The sequence below is a fragment of the Antechinus flavipes genome, chromosome 1 (assembly GCF_016432865.1).
Source record: "Antechinus flavipes isolate AdamAnt ecotype Samford, QLD, Australia chromosome 1, AdamAnt_v2, whole genome shotgun sequence".
Lineage (NCBI taxonomy): Eukaryota > Metazoa > Chordata > Mammalia > Dasyuromorphia > Dasyuridae > Antechinus > Antechinus flavipes.
In genome coordinates, this window is record NC_067398.1 from 611908692 (window position 1) to 611929086 (window position 20395).

The 20395-nt window shown below is 33.4% G+C and overlaps 2 protein-coding genes across 2 annotated transcripts in view; one reads left to right on the top strand and one right to left on the bottom strand.

Annotated features, from left to right (window-relative positions):
- MRPL13 (mitochondrial ribosomal protein L13) overlaps nt 1-4677 on the bottom strand; it is a 47394-nt gene extending 42717 nt beyond the window's left edge. The window contains exons 1-2 of the mRNA XM_051971030.1: nt 4546-4677; nt 1817-1940 (exon numbers count right to left, since the gene is read on the bottom strand). Coding sequence (XP_051826990.1) covers nt 1817-1940; nt 4546-4572 — 151 coding nt within the window. The 5' untranslated portion in view covers nt 4573-4677. The remainder of the gene's footprint in view (nt 1-1816; nt 1941-4545) is intronic.
- A 240-nt stretch (nt 4678-4917) lies between these two features.
- Nucleotides 4918-20395, top strand: part of MTBP (MDM2 binding protein) — a 74512-nt gene continuing 59034 nt past the window's right edge. The window contains exons 1-9 of the mRNA XM_051971032.1: nt 4918-5112; nt 8061-8141; nt 9845-9918; nt 10008-10159; nt 11684-11742; nt 12872-13016; nt 15975-16092; nt 17499-17627; nt 19169-19263. Of these exons, the coding sequence (XP_051826992.1) occupies nt 4998-5112; nt 8061-8141; nt 9845-9918; nt 10008-10159; nt 11684-11742; nt 12872-13016; nt 15975-16092; nt 17499-17627; nt 19169-19263 (968 nt within the window). The 5' untranslated portion in view covers nt 4918-4997. The remainder of the gene's footprint in view (nt 5113-8060; nt 8142-9844; nt 9919-10007; nt 10160-11683; nt 11743-12871; nt 13017-15974; nt 16093-17498; nt 17628-19168; nt 19264-20395) is intronic.

The following is a 20395-nucleotide window of genomic DNA, read 5'->3' on the forward strand; positions in this document are numbered from 1 at the left end:
AGACAAAGAAACTGAAATTATTTCTAGTCATATGAAAAGTGCTTCAAATCACTATGGATCAGAGAAATGCGAATTAAGACAACTCTGAGATACCACTACACACCTGTCAGATTAACTAAGATGACAGGAAAAAATAATGACAAATATTGGAGAAGATGCTGGAAAACTGGGACACTGATACATTGTTGTATGGAACTATGAATGAATCCAACTATTCTGGAGAGCAGTTTGGAACTATGCTTAAAAAATTTTCAAATTCTGCATACCCTTTGACCCAGCAGTGTATCTACTAGGCCTGTATCTCAAAGAGACATAAAAGGAGAGAAAGGGACCCATATGTACAAAAATGTTTGTGGCAGCCCTCTTTGCAGTGGCAAGAAACTGGAAACTGAGTGGATACCCATCAATTGGAGAATGGCTGAATAAATTATGGTATATCAATACCACATGGAATATTATTGTTCTGTAAGAAATGACCAACAGCATGATTTCAGAGAAGTCTGGAGAGACTTACATGAACTGATGCTAAGAAAAATGAGCAGAACTAGGAGATGAAAGTATACTGCAAAAACAAGACTATGCGAAGATCAATTTTGATGGACGTGGCTTTCTTCAATGAGATGATTCAAACCAGGACATGTAAAAAGAATTTCCACCTAAGAGTGATGAAACTCAGGCTACTTTGCCCCAAATATTTGTTTCATTAAGTTATACTTAAGCTGTGCTATGCACACTTAATACAATTCTCAGGTAAAAGGTTACTTTCTGTTCTGAGAATGTAATGAGGTCAGGATTTTGGAACTAACAATGCTATGTATTTGAATACATCTTCAGATATAAGGGACATTGAGGTAAATGTAAAAGACAGACCTAGGAAAAATTATTCAGGAGAGAAAGGACTTTTAGCTGGGATACAGGGGAAAGAAAAACAAACAAAGAGAAAGGAAAATAGAGAAAGTGATTAAGCTCCCATTATGGGGAGGAAGTACTGAATCAGGCCTTGAAGAAACTTTAAGAGGAAAAATACAACCATTCTAAGCCTGAGATAGCAGATACAGAAGACAAAGAAGAAATCAGAACAATAATAGGGTTTAGGGTTTGGGTTCTGTCTAATTCATTTTGCTAAGAATAGAAAGTATCTGACAAACATAAAACAGAACGAGGCTGGGAAGTTATATCTTATTCCATTAGACTATGAGTTCCTTGAGGGCAGGAACTATCTTTTGACTCTTTGTAAGCCCAGCACTTAGCACAGAACAGATACTCAACAGGTGTTTACTGACTATCTGACATCCAGGGCTAAGAGACACCAACATCAGCTAGTGGGATACTATAATTTATAGTTAAGTAATATGTCCAAAATCATATAGGTAGTAAACAGCAAACAACTCCAACTCAGTTTTCCAATTTCAATTCCAGTGCCCTACCTGCTCTCCAGTGCTATAGCTGGAGATTTGGGGTTTCAGTTAGGAAGCCAGGCCTAAAACTAAAGATCTGAGAGTTCTCTGAATAAGTAAAGGGTAAAGACATCCAAGTGAAACTAACCAAGACAGAGAAAAAGGAAGAGCCAGGAGGAGGGAACCCTTGAGGGGAAAGGAGAGGAGGAGGACTTCAAATTTGAGGAGTGGGAGAACATGAAGTAGACTGAAAAAGAAGGAACAGGCACAGAGAAAAGAAGGAATCATTGAGAAAGGGCAAAGCAAGAAGAAAAAGGTCCCGAGGAGGCAGAGAACAATTTAGAAACAGAAATTATCATTATATCAACAATTTTGCCAAGAAATTCAGCCATGTTACTGATTGATAAAACAGTACTTACTTAATTGATGGTATACAGGTTTATGTAGCCCTTGAAGTTTGACTGATGCTATTGCTGCAAGTTTGCCTGGAGGTTGCATTTTTCCATCTAAGAGATACCATATTCTGCCAAAAGTAGCCCATTGCTAGAAAAGAAAAGTAAAATTTTTATTAAAAAGAAAAATAAAAACCAGCTAATTGAAGTGATTAAGTGACAAAGTGTATATTAGAAATACAGTTAAAAAAACCTTAAACTTGGGGTCAACATTGGTTTATCACTTATATATAGGTTTAGCAAGGTCAATTTTTGTACAGTTTAGTATTCTCAACCATAAAATCAGTTACATAAATGAGTACTATGGGTGTTAATCATTTATTAGTTACTAGAAGAGCTAATATAACTAGCCAAGCCTGAAAAAGTTTTCAGCGATTAAATCTCTTATTTCAGAGCAATAGCCTATTCAGTTCTTTTTTTTTTTTTTTAATACCTTTTTATTTACAAGATATATGCATAGGTAATTTTTCAGCATTGACAGTTGCAAATCCTTTTGTTCCAACTTTTCCCCTCCTTCCTCCCACCCCCTCCCCCAGATGGCAGGTTGACCAATACATGTAAAATATGTTAAAATATAAGTTAAATATAATATATGTCTACATGTCCAAAAAATTATTTTGCTGTATAAAAAGAGTTGGACTTTAAAATAGTGTACAGTTAGCCTGTGAAGAAAATCAAAAATGCAGACAGCAAAAATAAGAGGGACTAGGAATTCTATGTTGTGATTCATAGTCATCTCCCTGAGTTCTTTCCCTGGGTGTAGCTGGTTCAGTTCATTACTGCTCTATTGGAACTGATTTGGTTCATCTCATTGTTGAGGCTGGCCAGATCCATCAAAATTGATCATCATGTAGTATTGTTGGTGAAATATATAATGATATTCTGGTCCTGCTCATTTCACTCAGCATCAGTTCATGTAAGTCTCTCCAGGCCTTTTTGAAATCATCCTGCTGGTCATTTCTTAGAGAACAATAATATTCCATAATATTCATATACCACAACTTATTCAGCTGTTCTCCAATTGATGGGCATCCACTCAGTTTCCAGTTTTTGGCTACTACAAAGAGGGCTAGCCTATTCAATTCAATAAACATTTATTAAATGCTTACTGTGTGCTAAGCACTGTGATAATCAGAGGATAGAAATGGAGATAAAAGCTTTTATGGTGCTTATAATCTAAAAGGGGAAACAATATGCTAGCAAATATCTATACAAAACAAGCTACATACAGAATAAATAGGAAATAATTAACACTGGCAAGGCATTCAAATTAAGAGGGCTGGGAAGAGTTCCTATAGAAGGTGGGATTTTAACTGTGACCTAAAGGAAGTCATGGAGGTCAGTTGTTCCAATGGAAGAAAAAAGCATTTCAGGCATGGAAGTCAATCAAAGAAAATGCCTAGAGCAGAGAGAGAATCTTGTTCATGGAACAGCCAAGAGGTCAGTGTCATTGGATCAAAAAGTATGTGTTAAAAAATAAAGTGTAAGACAGGAAAGGGAAAGGGGGGCTAAATTACCAAAGATTTTGAATGCCAAACAACTATTTCTTTGGTTTCCCCTAATTTTTTTGATTGAGAAATCTATAAGGGATAATGCACCTTGGAAACTATTAGTGTAAAGAATATTAGATTTGGAATCAGAAGATTTGGATTTGTGTCTTTGGCTCTGCAATCCTTATCTGCTTAAATTTGGACAAATCATATAACTTCACTTGACTTTGGGAAAAGTCACATCTCTTGAGTTTTCCTTTCCTCATCTGTAAAAAAGGAAAAATAACACTCACAAGAGAGTATGAGAATAGGGATGGAAATTTGAGTTATCGTCATTTCAGAGTTAGAGAAAAATATTTTAATTGTAAAAAGTGCTAGATAAATGTAAAACATTAATGATCTGCTAGGCATAGTACAAGAAAGGTACTTTTCATTTTAGTCAGAAAAAACTTTTCAAAAGATTAACTATCCATCAAAGCCTAATTTTCTGTTTAGAAACTAATAGCTGAAGAACATGGGGAGGGAAGGAAGAACAAAAATGATAGAAAGCTGAAAAAACACTTAAACAAATTCTATTGCAATGTTTAACTTGGGGACGATGAACTTTTAAAAAACATCACACTTTTATTTTTAAAATACATGAATAATTTTTAAAACATTCAGCCTTGCAAACCTTGTGTTCCAATTTTTTTTCTCCCTCCCTCTTTCCTTCATCCCCTCTCCTAGTCGGTAAGTAATCCAATATATGTTAAAAAAAACATCCATTTTAAATAACTTTATTTCAATATAATAAATTATCTTTGTAATCCTAGCTTTTAAAAACGTCATTCTGAGATAGGACATAAGTTTTACTAGACTACCAAAGATGACATACAATACCAAAAAAAAGATATAGAACCCCGAATTTGGCCCATCCTCCCTTTTGACAGATAATGAGCTTGAGCCCCAAGATGAAGAGGAGGGAAGTGTGGAAGGTCAGAAGGAATCCTAGAGTTCCTCTTGCCTAAATTTCTACTTTTACAGATGAGGAAACTGAGGCCCCAAAAGATTAAGCTACACTTTACCACAAGGTTACAAAGACGCTTCGCCGCAGAGGCAGAATTGAGCTCAGGTCTGCTGTACCTCCCGTCGTGCCCCGCTTCTCTCGGGGTCAGTCAAGAAGGGGGGGAGATTTGTTCGCGGGCAACTGCGCGCCCCGTTTGTTACCTGTTGCGCTCTTGAGAAACTCGACATTGCGCACACTCCTCTGAACGTGTCCCAGTCTTGGGCTACCCGACCACGAACTGCTCCGGAATCTGGGCCTGGTCCCACTGGCGATCAGGCTCGGCCCGAAACACGCTACGCCACTGCACAGTTCCTAGCCCCTGGCCCAGGTGTCTGCCTTTTTTGCAATTCCCAGATGGGGGAAGAGAACCAAGACAAACTCAAATGTTGACGGAATTCTTAAGCGACACAACACTCTGCCCCCTCACCCCTTCCCACCCCAGTTCCGGACTATTTCCGTTGCCAGGTACCTGGGAAGCCGGGCCCTGCACGCAAAATAACGTAGGGGAGGGGAGGAGAACGAGAAAAGAAACGGAAATACGTCACGGAAGCGCGGGGCATTCGGATACACTGAGCGGCGCGAGTTCCAGCTGCGTCTATTGGTGTTGGAGGCCATGGACCGATACCTGCTGCTGTTGACCTGGGGGGAGCGGCGGGCGGAGGCGGCAGCCCGAGAGCCGGGGGATCTGCCCGCGACGTCCGCGACTGACGGCCTCGAGTTTTCTTCAGGTAACCAGTGGTTTGGGCGGGGATGTCACGATCCGGACTCCGAGGGACGCCTTTTTCTTTGGCGGGGGAATTAGGCGGGGAAGAGGGAGGGTTTATCGGAGTCGCTTCCAGCGCTAAGTGAGAGGTTCTGCTGTGAATTTGAGCCTGTTTTTCTTGCAATCCCTTTACAGACACTCCCAGACCGTCTCATCCCATTGCATGTGGACAACTTTGATGACATAAAAAATTAGAAAATTTCTTTTTGTACAGACAAATCTAGTGTAACAAAAATTAGCAGAGAAACAGGTAGCTGAGGAAAAATTTACAATGAATTTCTCATATAAAGGTTTTCCAAGATATATAAGGAACTGATGGAAATATGTAAAATTTGTTATATACGGAACTGGTTGAAATTTATAAGAATTAAGTATCATTTTCCAATAGATAAAGGGTCAAAAGATATAAATAGGTAGTTTTTAAAAGAAATTCAAGCCATCAACAACCGTATTTAAAAAAAAAAACAAAACCTGTAAATCAGTAATACTTGAGAAATGCAAATGAAAGCAAATTTGGGGTTCCAGTTATTATATATCAAACTGACAAGGATGACAAATGAGGAAAATGATGAATGCTGGAAGGGCAGGGGGGAAACAGGTATACTAGTGCAGGGCTTCTTAAATTTTTTTCTAAAATGACCCCCCCCCCCAGCCATTTTTATGTGACCCTGGGTATGGGCATATTAATTAGGCATACAATTCAAACATTGATAATAAATCGTAATTTCATGGTCTCCTATATTCAATTATGAGATGTGGTTGAGAAACACACTTTAATAAGGTGGACTCTAGTGCATTGTAGAGCTGTGAACATAAAACATTTTCAGTCTGGGCTAGAGTCCCATCTCCATCATCTCAAGAGTTGTCATAGATTAAGCCAGTGGTTCTCAAAATATGGTGTAGAGAATCCTGGGGATCTCTGCAACCCTTTTAGAGGGTTTACAAATTCAAAAATAGTTTTTATTTCCAATATGGTAAATGTCTATAAATATAATCCAGGTAAACAAAAACTCTTTGGAGAGATCCTCAATAATTTTTAATAGGATAAAGATACTGAAAACAAAAGTTTGAGAACCACTGGATTAAACCATTTGCAACTCCTGTAGAAATAGTCATTCATTCCATCCACAGGTAGGTTTTATGGAACCTCAAGTAAAAAGGGATTTTAGAGATGATCTAGATCAGGGCTTTGTTGTTGTTATTGTTGCTTTTTTAATTAAAGCTTTCTATTTTCAAAACACATGTGTAGATAATTTTCAACATTCACCCTTGGAAAACTTGGTGTTCGAAATTTTTTCTCTCCTTTCCCCCCATCCCTTTCCCTGGATGACAAGTAATCTAGTATATGTTAAACATGTGCAGTTCTTCTGTATATATTTCCACAAATATGCTGCACAAGAAAAATCAGACCAAAAAGAGAAAAACTGAGAAAGAAAACAAAATGCAAGCAAACAACAATAAAAAAGTGAAAATACTATATTGTATCCATACTCAGTCTCCACATCCTTCTCTCTGGGTCCAGATTGCTTTATCACAAGACTATTGGAAGTGACTTGAATCATCTCATTGTTGAAAAGATAGGCCAGAGGGTTCTTAAACCTTGGACAATTTTTGTGGACAGATTTCAAGAGATAACTATGAATTTGGATTGCGGGAAGTGATCCTCTATGTTTTTGTTTTCACCAATTTTCAACTGAAGTTTAAAAATCTTTTCATTTATTTAAAATCATTATTCTGGGGATCTTTGGGCTTCATTAGATTGCCAAAGGAGGAAGATTTAAGAATCATTTAGACCAACCTCCCTGATTCTCCTCCCCCTCATTTATTTTAATAGATGAAGTAACAGACCTAGAGTTAGTGACTTGCTCAGGGTTCCTTGGGTTTCTAGGGTCTCTCTTTCTAAGATATCCTCTAAATATATCTGGAATATCCTTAGTTATTTGCATGTTCTCTCCCCTAAATTGAACTCTTTTGGGGCAGTGAATTTTTTTTTTTCTTTTTAAAGGTCAAATGTAAAAGAAAGTGAAGCCTGGTGAGATGGAGTGTCTTGTCTAAGATAAACTGGGGGGTTAATCTCTGAACTATTACGTCAATTCCCATCTCAACTTTTGGTGTCTGCCAGATAGCTAGCTAGGTAGTAATGAAGATAGAACACTAAACCATTTGTCAGAAAGACTTGAGTTCAGATTCACTTAATTAGCCACGTGACTGGCCAAATCACTTAAACCTTTGCCTGCAAAATCCCTTATCTGTAAAATCAAGGCAATAAAGAAAAGAATTATCTTCCAAAGTTGTTTGAAAATCAAATGAGATAATATTTGTAAAGTGCCTTGCAAGCCTTAAATACTGTGTATGCTAGCTATTAATATTGATTACTAGGTCAAGGCAATTTTGGTATCATTCATTTAACAAACATTTACTAAGCATCTTCTGTATTCTAGGCATTGTGTTAGGTTCATTCTGATTTTAAGAAACTTGCATTCTGCTAGAAAATGGAAAGAACATTGTATTTGAAATTAGAAGATCTTAATTCTAGTCTGTGCTCTTAACATTTAAAAACCATTGTCAAAAACATAGTTGAAACAGTTGACTAAAACTTAAACTGTATGAATTAATTTCTTCATAAATAAAATGGGAGTTAATAGGATTGTGAAGAGAGCAAATTGCTCAACACCAATTTTAGACATTCTTATTCTCTTAATTTTTATGATATTTCAGTATGTACTTGTGTTTGGAAAGTAGTGGTAAATAGCTGCTCAGAGTTGGTCACTAGACAAATTTTGCTTTACTGTGTTTTAAGTGGCTGGCTTTGAAGAATTTTTTCAGTAATCTGAAAGTATTTGAAGCCTATTGCATTTAGCACTAAGTCACATAACTGAATTTTATTAAGTTACTGTTTATTCTTTGTTGTAGGATTAACAGCAGCAAATGTTTATCATTATGTGAAAAGAAGCATTAGTGCCTCGATGAATACAGAAGATAGTACCTTCCCTGGTAAGTAGAGGAGAAATCACCATACTATAATAAGTTACTAGCAGTAGGAATTCAACAAATACTTATTTAGAAACTTTTATATGCAGAGAACTATGCTAGATGGGAGGGAATAGGGAGGAAGGGATAAAAAAAAAAAAAAAAAACCCTCTTATCTTCAAAGACCATGATTGGCAGAACACAGACTTTGTTCATTTTATGTAATTTCCCCCAAAATCTAAGTGAACAGGGAAATGTGGCAGTGATAAAAGTATTACCTTTATGGAGTGTAATAATAGAGATGCTTTCCCACTGTCTTATTGCTTCCATTTTTCTTATTTGCTTTTTCTCTTCTAATTTGGTTTCCATTCTCATCATTCTACTAAAGCTGCACTAGTAAGCACCTACCTACCAGTTCCAAATTAGTATATTCTGATGATCTGAAACAAATATACATTGTGAATGAATAAATTTGGTTTTGCTCTTTTAAAAGTTAATTGATAAGTTTTTTACTATGATCTTTTGAAGATCTAATTTTTTAGGATGTACAAACTCTGGATTCCCTTTTCTTATATTCAGAGCTGTGATCTACCTTCCCAGTTTCATCTTCAACTATTTCTGTAGCTAAGGGCATAGATGTGTTCAGCTGGAAAGTATCTTACTAATTATCCATTGTTATAAAAATGAAGGAAGTAAGACACTAAGAGGGAAAGTGATTTGTCCAAAATCAAAACAAGGTTATGTTTCATGTAGTTCTTTATTATTCTTGTTGTCTTCCACCACTACGTTGCAGGCCCTCGTTACCTGTATCTGGATTGCTGCAATAACTCTTGGTGGGTCGGCCTGCCTTTAGTCTCTCCCCATATCCATTCTTTCTTCATTTAGCTCTTCTCATCATGTCACCCTACACACTATTTTCAATATACACTAGTGGCTCTGTCATCTTTAGGATCACTTAAAAAGTTTTCTGGTCTTCATAATACCTTATCTTTTCAGACTTCTTAGACTTTGTCACCCCTTTGTATCCTTTGATCCAATGATATTGATCTCCTGACTGTTCCACAAATGTGACTCCCCATATTTTGGTTCTGGGCATTCTCTCTGGTTGTCTCCTAGGCCTGGAATGCTTTTCTCTCCTTTGTTTAGATTTCTGATGTTTAAGTCCTAACTCAAAATTTTATTTTCTACAGAAAGCCTTCCCCCTTAAGTAGTTCCCTCCTTTAGTCAATTATCTCTTTTTATTCTTTCTTTGTCTCTCTCTCCTTTTGTCTTTTTGTCTCTCTGTGTGTGTCTGTGTGTATACACACACACACACACACATATATATGTATATGTGTGTGTGTGTATCTATATATATGTATATATATCTTATTTGTGCATAGTTGTTTGCTTTTTTTGTTAGATTGTGAGCTCCTTGAAGGCATGGATTGGTTCTCCCCCCCCCCCCCAACTTTTAGCACATATATATTAGATATTTAACTAACTTTAAAATTTTTAATTAAATTTTTATTTAATTACAATTTTAATTTTATTTTAATTAAATATTTTATTTCAAATAATATTTTATATAATAATAAAATAATTGTGTAAATATATTAATGTTTTAATATTTTACCTTAATTTTATTTAAAAAATTTTTTTAAATTTTAAGTTATAATAGGTACTTCACTTAAATTTGTTGCAAATTTAAAAGATAAAGTGTTATAAATGAATGTTTTATTTTTAAGCCTGTTCAGTGATTGGTGTTCCAGGAGCCAAAAAATGGTTCTTTGCCGTTCAAGCCATATGTGGATTTTATCAGGTAATTCAAAAGGGAAGCACACTTCAGTTATCTCTGAATATTTCATTTAATAGGTGTTGCATTTATGAAGGCAAGCTTTCTTTTTTTAGTTTTGTAGCTCCGATTGGGAAGAAATACATTTTGATGCACAAAGAGAGGACAGTGAGGACACTCTCCAAACAGATATTGAAGAATGTCTGAATGCTGTTCATTGTTTGGAAGAAGAAGACAGCGGCAGCAGGGAGTCACTGTCCCTGACTGAGTATGTGCACAGCTAGGTGGCAGGCGGCGGGTGGCTATTAGAAAGGTTAAACACAAAGTCAGAGGGTGACTAACAATGAGGGTCTACAGGTTGGGGGTTGGGCAAGTTTCCTCAGCTCTAAAGGAAAATTACCAATAAATGATCCTGGAGATCACTGCCAGCTCTTAACTGTTATCATGTGAATAAACTTGCTCCAATTTTAAGTGATTTTAATGGACATGGCACTTAAAGTGAACAAACTGTCTGAGATGCCTTGATGAATTGTTTCCTATTTCAGAACAAAGTGCATTTGAATTTTTTTCGCTTTCAAAGTTAAAAATTATTCTTACTACTTAGTGACATTAGTATTTACCTTTTATTAATAAGACACTGTATAAGGGTTTTGAAAAATCTTCGGGGAAGGTCTTGAAGACATTGAATATATCTGGTTGGTATGCTTACTAAGATTTATTTAGGTTCAAGTTTTGATGACTGTCCTTGAATTCTCTTCAAGAAGGGAGTTCACCACGTTGGGAGGGTGTGATTACAGTGAGAGGTTTTCTTCCTCTCCCGTACTCTCACTGAATCATGCTTTCCAGTGCTTTTAACTACTTTTCAAATTATTATGATAATAAAATTCTAACGTAAACAAATGGAATGAATAACACTTATGTAGATAATGCCAAAAATATTAGGTACCACTATCACCTTATTAGGCACCACATTGTTACCTGATAAACTTTGAACTTTACTGTATATTGTTTTTAAGTCAGCTCTTTTTTGGTAGTGACTGGTAGATGAAACAAAACTTCAGTCTTAATTTTCCTATCTTGAACTTGAAATATTATAGAGTTGGTTTGGTTTTTCTTTCATTTGTAGATAATGAAAAGTGTGGTAGATATCTAATTTTAACCAGGTAATAAACCCAGTTAATAATTTCCCTTTCATTAGTTCTGACTAGTGGACAATCCTATGTATTTTTGCTTGTGTAACATTTCATATTATTTTAATTATACGAATATTTAAAAATTACCTGTTCTTTAATGTTTCTTTAGTAACTTGCAGGTGATTTTATTTAATGTTTTCCTTTTATTCATCTTCTAATATTAGTAGAAAAATAAAGAATACACAGAAGCAAAAAGAAAGGTATGTATAATTACCTGGAAGAGGAATAAGAGGAAACCTGATAATTAAAAGAAAATTAGTCTTTATGAAGTCAAATTCAATAAATGATCTCATAACAAACAATATAAAATGTTTTCATCTGTTGTAACATTCATTATAAACAAAATAATAGGACAAATTTTATGAAGACTCTTAGGTATAATGTTTTTCAGACAGGGCTACGTTACTTAACTACCTGTGACTGATAAAGCTTTTTAGGGCTTCAGGGAGAAAAAAAAGCTCCATTAGTTTTATTAAATTAACCATGGCATGGTTTACTTTCACAGTAAGAAAATATATTATGAGATATAATCCAAATCCCATTAATTTGGGGATGTACTTATCATTTATCATTTTCCTAACTTAAATTTTTAATTTTAGTCTGTTTGAAGAAGCTGCAGAAAATTTGCATCACTTATCGGACAAACTTCCTGCTCCTGGTAATTTTCCACTTTTGATATCTGAGTTCTAATCAATTGCATTTAAGCTTATAGTTTCTAGAAATTTCTAGAAATCATATTAAATTCAGACTTCAGCTTGAGATATTGATGAGCTAGCTACCTTTAGCCTTGATAATGGATTCTGATCAATTAACTACATTGTATAAAACTTAAATCCCAAGTTGACAAAATTTGTCATTCAAGTGTAAATTCTTTTCATGCAACTAGATAAAAATAAGATTAGACATAAAAGAATGTCAAGTACTAAGTATCTCTTGATTTCTTTCTATTTAAGTGGGGTAATTGTAGAGCTATGTTAATATGTTCTTCTGACTTCTTAAAACTGGTAGTACTTGGCATCCATAAACGTCAATATAACTTGGAAAACGCTTAATGTACAGTGCTATTTTGGAAGTTCTTTACCAAATTTTAGTTATTGAAGGTGAGGAATTAAGATCTGTATGGAGAAAGATATCTTAAAATAGTCTTGACAAAATTTTTGAAATAACAGATTATAAAGTTCAGTTAATTACATTTAGTTACCATGTTTGAATAAATGGCAAAATTCAAACTGTGATCTTGGCAAGTTATAAACTTTCCTCCATAGACTATTCAATTCTACTTTGTTTTTTCCTGTCCTCAATAAACAATCTTTTATTATCCAGTTTTCCCTTCTGTTTTTGTTGCAGTCCATAGTGAGTGAGTGTGTGTGTGTGCGTGTGTTATCTAGAGTTGATAGATTAATATTAAAAAAAGAAATATAACTATATGTTAAGCTTGTATAATAATTTGAGATCCCTTTTGATTTTAGCATTAAGAGAAAAAGAAAATAAAGAAATCTTTACAGATTTGTTCTTAGTGTAGCACTGGTCAGATGTTTCTGACCAAATGTTTCTGAAGCAAATCTCAGTACTTCTTTTGTCCGACCTTTCTAAAACCTAATTTTTTAACATCAAGGTTGTAAATTAAATATTTGATACTTAAAAGCTGAAATCCTTAATTTTATTATTTTGAATCATTGAAAACTGAATTTTTATAGCTCATACTAGAATTATTAAGATGCTATTTTAACTAATTTAAGTTTTAATGGTTAAAAATACTTTGTGTAAGATGACTTTTTCTTTTCTAGGTAGAGCAATTATAGATATAATACTACAACCCTTTGAACAAGATTCGTCAAAATTGAAAGACTGTTTACCTGTTATTGGTGCATTGAAACACTTGAGGGAGTGGCATTCAGCAAAAATTACTATAGCTGCAAATAATTGCAAAGGGTAAGTTTTGCTTAGACTTGGGTTGTTTTAAAAAAACTCCATCTGGGTTACAAGTTCTGCCTGTCATACCCACTGGCCACATAACCTTGGATAAATCACTTTACTTCGATACTCCTCTCACTTTTTAAGACTATGATTTACAGAAAAGTTGCTGGTTTGCATTGTTGGAGAAAGATTCTATATCAAAAAAGTAATCAAATCATAAGTTTAAATTTTTTAAAAATTCCCATATTATTTTATTTCCTGTTGATGGAAATAAAAAATTCTTTGGATCATGAACACATTTTGAGTTTTAAAGAAAGCTAAAATGATGTTAGTGTCAGAAATAACTGATACATGGATATGACTGTTGTTATGTCTGTTATGTTATTTCTGCAAGCTATAATACTGCTCTGCAAAATAGAGGCCACTGAACTTAACTTTGATTGTTGGCAAAATTCAATAGCATACCATTAAAAGGATATGGTTATTGAACATCAGGACAAGGAGACAGTAATTACAAAGATCTTTCACAGCTTTTATAAAGATGAGATGATTCCAGACAAACCACATTTTCTCTTTTGATAGGGTTTCTAAATTTAGCAGGGAAATGTTACAGATTTAGTTTGCCTAGATTTTAACACCTATCTCCTGAGATTGTGAGATGAAATAGCTAATAGTTGTACAGAACTTTACAAGTCTTAAAGCATTGTAAATATGAGCTTTTATTATTATTATTTTTTTTTAGTATTATGATAATTGAGAAAGCCTCTTATATTCTTGTACATAATTTAGAGAGATGATCTGAAGTGATGAGGTAGATTTATTACTGGTTAAATGACCTAACTCAGAGAAGCACTTTTTATCAGTAAGGTAGACAAAAGGTATAGATCAAATTTGTAGTTAAGACAAATTTAGGAGGGATTGATAATAGGATAATAGAATTCCCAAGGATCTCGATAGATCAGTACATCAAGTTAAAACTTTAATTGGATAAAATTTAATGGGGATTAAAGTTTTGCATTTGGGTTCAGAAAATTAACTCTGATGAGATTGTTTCATTATCACTTATCAAAACTGGGTTCATGATTTAGATATAAAGAATGATATTATAAATAAATTAGAAGAACATAGGATAGTTTACCTCTCAGATTTGTGGAGGAGTAAGGAAGTTGTGAGTAAGAAGAACTAGAGATCATTATTGATCATAAAATAATTATAATTTTAATTATATTAAGTTAAAAAGTTATTTTACAAACAAAACTAATGTACACAAGATTAAAAGGAAAACAATAAACTGGGAAAACATTTTTATATCCAAAGAATCTGATAAAGGCCCAATTTCCAAAATGTGTAGAGAATTGACTCAAATTTATAATAGTCTATTCTCCAATTGATAAATTGTCACAGGATATGAATAGACAATTTTCAGATGAAGAAATTGAAACAATTTGTAGCCACATGAAAAAAATGCTCCAAATCATTATGGATCAGAGAAATGGCTAAGATGACAGGAAAAGATAATGATGAGTGTTGGAGGGGTGTGGAAAACTGGGACACTTAGATATTGTTGGTGGAACTGTGAACGGATCCAACTATTCTGAAGAGTAGTTTGGAACTATGCTCAAAAAGTTATCAAACTGCATACCCTTTGATCCAGCAGTGTTTCTACTGGGATTATATCCCAAAGAGATCTTAAAGGAAGGAAAGGGACCCACGTGTGCAAAAATGTTTGTGGCAGCTCTCTTTATAGTGGCAAGAAACTAGAAACTGAGTGGATGCCCATCAGCTGGAGAATGGCTGAATAAGTTACGGTATATGAATGATATGGAATACTATTGTTCTGTAAGAAACAGTCAGCAGGATGATTTCAGAGAGGCTTGAAGAGACCTACATGAACTGATGCTAAGTGAAATGAGCAGAACCAGGAGATCATTATACATGGCAACAACAAGACTATATGATGATCAATTCTGATGGATGTGGCTCTCTTCAACATTGATCACCTCAATGATTCAAACTAGTTCCACTTATGCAGTGATGAAGAAAGCCATATATACCCAGAGAGAGGCCTGTGGGAAAAGAGTGTGGAACACAACATAGCATTCTCACTCTCTGTTATTTGCTTGCATTTTGTTTTCTTTCTCAGTTTTTCTTTTTCTTCCTTCTTGATTTGATTTTTCTTGTGTAACAAGATAACTGTATAAATATGTAAACATATATTGGATCTAACATGTATTTCAACATATTTAATATGTATTGGACTACCTGCCAGCTAGGGAAGGGGGTAGGGAAAGGTGGGGAAAATTTGGAACAAAAGCTTATGCAAAGGTCAATGTTGAAAAATTACCCATGCATATGCTTTGTAAATAAAAAGCTTTAATAATAAAAAATAAAAAAATAGAAATAGAAAAAAATAAAAAAGGAAAAACTTAAGTTGCAACAGTATGATATTGCAACCATAAAGTTAATAGGTCCTTAAGACTATTAATAAACATTTCCTGGTCAAAATAAGGGAAATTAGAGTATTCTTGTATTCTGCTTTGATTAGATGATATCTGGACATTTATGTTTTGGATTTTGGCTGTAACATTTTAGAAAAGACATTGGAAAGCTAGAAAACATTCAGAAAAGGGCAACTAGGATAATCAAGGGTCTTCACATCTTGTCATTGAAGAGAAAATATAACTAAACTATGATAAAAGTTTGGCTTCTGAGGAAGTGGAATTAAGAAATGTAGATTTTTTTCTAGTAGAAATTTGACAGCTATATAGAGCAGTCTCTTGAGGAGATGGAAGGTGCAACTGATGGGTTTTTTTTAGGATACACTATCCTGATTATATGTCTTACTACTGGTGTTCTCTGGCTGGGTGGTATTTGAAGAGCTTGTTATTCTTTGTGGTTCTGACTTTTAGAGTCTACTCATTATTGAAATCCCAAGCGAAGTATATTCAGGTGCATAAATTTTCTTTATTATAGAAGTTGCCAGAAAATTGCAGCATATCTTTCAGCTGATATTGTGGCCCTAGATGACATAAAACATGTAATTGACTGCAAAGAATTATGGAGAGGGAAGATTCAGATATGGGAGAGAAAGGTAAATGGCATTGTTTGAATTTTCAGTTGCAGATTTTTGCTTTTATTAAATTTATATAAAAATATTTTAGTAGGTATGATCTCTTTAATTTTGGTTACTCATCTTATGTAATTTTTGTTATTAAAATTCAGCTTTATTAAAACAATAAAATGTTCATTATATACTAGAGTTTTCTTGTGTTCTCAGTACTTAAAACAGTATGTAATATAAAGTAAATTCATCTTAGAGTTTATTCAATTGTTACATTTGAAGTACCAAAAGAGCTTTCTCTTCGAACTATATTACTTATAATAATAAAATTCGTTATAGTTAGTTTTAAAAACACCTTTTTTACATATATCTTTGTTTTTCTATCATCTTCATATCCAAGTTTCTTTTTGCTCCTACAACCAATGAATCATTGTAGCAAAAATTTTTAAAAGGAACAAAAAGAGCAGTTTGGCAAACCTACCAGTGTATTAAATGAGTCTGCCTATATACTTAATTCCACACCTATAGTCCTCTACCTTTGCAAAGAAAGGAGTGAGTCATATTTTCTCCCCCCACCCTTGAACCAGTCTTTGTCAGTATAATTATATTTCATTCAGCTTTATTCTCAAAGATTGTTATGTCAGAAGACCATTCTGTTTCTTTTATTTTTCAGAAATAAAGTAGACTGGTATTATTTTATTCTAAAAATGTTTTATAATCCATTTGAATGAACTTATCTAACAATTTAATATAGGCATATTTTCTAATCATTGGGTTAAAAAAGGGAAGAAAATTGCAGTAACTTGAGGGTTGAGAAAATCTAGTGAAGGTTTTTTTTTTTTTAAGGATACTGGAAACTTGATAATATTGGAAGGCAGTTGTGAGAGAAAAAAAAGGAAGAAGGATGATAATAAGATGATTAAGGTTGCAATCTGCACTCTATATTAGTTATGTCACACCTCCTTTTCTCTCCTTAAACATTCTGCACTCCATCTTCTCTTCTGTAGCAGGACTAATTTGCGCATATCCTAATGAATATATCATTCTTCAACTGATGTATATGGATTAATAGAAAAAGTTAATGACCTGAAATTATATTTCCTATCATCATCTGAATCTGATGTTTGTAGATGATATGTTAGGATCATCTTTCGTGGTAAATTTGCATATTTTATAATAAGCTACTTAAACTTCAACTTTATGTTGAATGTATCCCAAATATACATTTTAAATGTTTATGGAATTGACTATAGAATTGTAAAACTACATTTACATGTAATTATAAATTTCACATATTTTGTATTTAAATCATCTAACAATTTAGTTTAATATTAAATACCTACAATGCACAAGACACACCTGAAATTTTGACCTTTGATATCTAATTTATAATCTCCATAAATGAATCTTGAATATTTATATTTTTCCTTTTTTAGTTTGGATCTGAAGTTAAGTTTCCAGAATTTAGTCTAAGAGGAATCTCACCAAAAATTCAAAACTCATCTTATTTAAATACTTCTGTCAAGAAGACAGTAAAATCAAAGGATAGGAATGTTTTGCCAGAGGTGAGTTATGTGTTTGATCTTCTTTCAGCTAGATAGTAGTTAACTGCTCTCTTTTCTTCTTAAATTTTTTTTGAAGCTATTGTTACCATTTTTAAAATATGCCCTAAAAATTAGTTGAGTTTTTGGTCTTGATGGCATAAAATTATATAATTAAATTATGTTGCTCCTTCATAGTTGAAATTTTAATAAGGAAATATACCTTTTAAAAATTTAGAATGCCTTTAAAGTGGTACCTAATGTTCTATATATGTGTTTGCTATGTTAATGTGCATCTTATGTACATGTGAATGTGAGTATGGGTGGATAGAGAACCCAAACTTCAGGAAAACTCTGTTCAGTTCCTTCCTCTAATACATTCTTATCAGGTTCACATCTGGGTCAAATCACTTTTCATTTTTCCCAGGCAATTGTAATACCCATTCTGCACTAGCCTATGTATTAAAATTCTACTTTGTTTCAGTGAACAATTAACTTTCCTTTTGTGATGCAATTTTTTATGACACTCACAGTTGATGAACGTGGCTTCTTTTCAGATAACATTTGCATAAAAGTAATACATCCCATTTCATTTGTACTGTATCTAAATTATAAGTGAAGTTCAAACCACAGAAACTGCTTCTCATATAACATTTAGTTAATTTCATGTGTAGATAAGGATTTATAGATGATAACGCATGTTACTCTTTATTCAAGCTTGTGGCCTTAAGTCTTGCCTCAATGAAAAAGGAAGATGGAAATTCAAAAAATACTCTGCTGTAGAAATATGAAAATATATGGATCTCTGCTTTCCTCAGGAAAACATCACAACACTTAAGATTTTATAAATAAGCTTTAGAGTGTTACTGAAGATACAGAGGAGGTCACACAGCTAATCAGGCATGACCTGAATTTTGATCTTGTTGATTCCAAGTAGATCACTATCCACTGTGCCATTCTGTCTCTTTGTAAAATAATGGAGATAAATGCTCCCACTTATGTTAAAATGTCTTAACAAAAAGTTTCTTCTTCCTCCTTTTGAACCTATTATTGGGAAGATTTGTCATGTTATATGCCTTCAGAGTAAGTATATATATGAAATATCTCTAGTATAATTTTTAATAATCATGAATTGCTATGAATTTCATCTTTTTTGATGCTAAAAATTTCAGTTCATTAAATACACTTATGTTGTCTTATTTGGTTGTAATATGTCTTAATACTTTATTATTAGTATTTGGCAGCAGATTTTAAAATGTATTTCAATGTTAAGATATATTAAATTTTGTATATTCAACATTGTTAGAGCTTATAAAAAACTTGGAGAATTTTTGAAATGAAAAATAATATTAGTTTGATATTTTAAAGTATAGAAACTGAAATTGAACATTACCTTTTCTGACAGACATATGGAACATTAACACAGTCTCATAGTTTTCATGAAAACAGATGACAAAATCTTGATGATAAAAATTTTTTTAAGATATTGAATCCTTTATTTTTTTAATGTTTTGCTTGAATTAAATTTTTATAGCCTAAATTAATGGTAATGTCTTTTTTTTTAGGTTTTTCATTATTATGGGTCTGTTTTAGAGTTCATACAGATGGTGTCATTGTCAGATCTCCCATCATACTATATGTCGGATGTTGAATTTGAATTGTATCCTTTTATTTGCAAACTTTAATGACATTGTTTTATTCAAAGTTCAAATGTTATTCTTCTTAAAAATAAGCCATTTTTTGAGTAAAATTTATGCCTGGTGCCCAGATTTATTCTTCACTTCTTTATCCCATCAAACCAGATAAAGATGTAATAACCAATCATAGTAATAAAAGTTTAAATCTAAAAGGGACTTCAGAGATCATCTCGTCTATTCCCCTTATCTTAAAGATGAAGAAGCTGAGGCCTACAGAGAGATGGTAACTTGCTTAAAGTCTCATTTGTAGTAAAGAACAAAGCTAAAATTGGAACATGGTCATTCTGACTTCATAGCCAAGACTTTTTGGCTGATTATATTTTCAACTGAAAGTCATTAATTAAAATGGTAACTGAAATGTTAACCTCAGTTGTACATTTGTACTTTATATATTTTATCTCTAACTCTGAACTGAAAGTCATCTTCTTTTTTGAAGGAAACTTTGAAGAGATAAAGGGAAATTTTAGGAGCACAAAATAGTCCCAAAGTTCCTTGTAGTTTTAAGTCCTTTTAGAGGAATTGGCAGAAGAAAACTTTGACCATTGATCTTACTAGACTTAGAATCTTTACTTTGAACATAGTTTTTTTGGGAAGCAATAACCCCATAATTCTAAAGTTTGGGACAAAAAAATTGCATCAGTTCCATGCATGAAAAGTGACAATTTTTAAAACATCTTTGAAATGTGAGTGATTCAGAGAATGTCAGAGAATCTCATTTGTTACTGAAAAATATTAATCTCCCTGAAATTTGTTATCCTTTGGTTATTGATGGAGCTTCTTTGTTTACTTCTTTTTGAACACGATATGTTCTTGATATCATTACTGTCCTTTCTTTGGTACCTTTGATATCTAAACTTTTCAGTAGGATTCTGGTGGAATTTTTACAGAATAGAAATGCTTTTAGTATAGTAGTTTACCATATAAACTTTAAATAGGACTGGCTTTTCATTACTTTTCCTTTTCACAAACTTTTAGTCTAGATTTCAATAATGTTAATGCACATTCACTGTAAATTAGACAGTTTGGTCCCATGTTTACCTATCACTAGAACTTTGCTAGCTATAGGAATAACAATAACAGCAAGCATTATTCTTT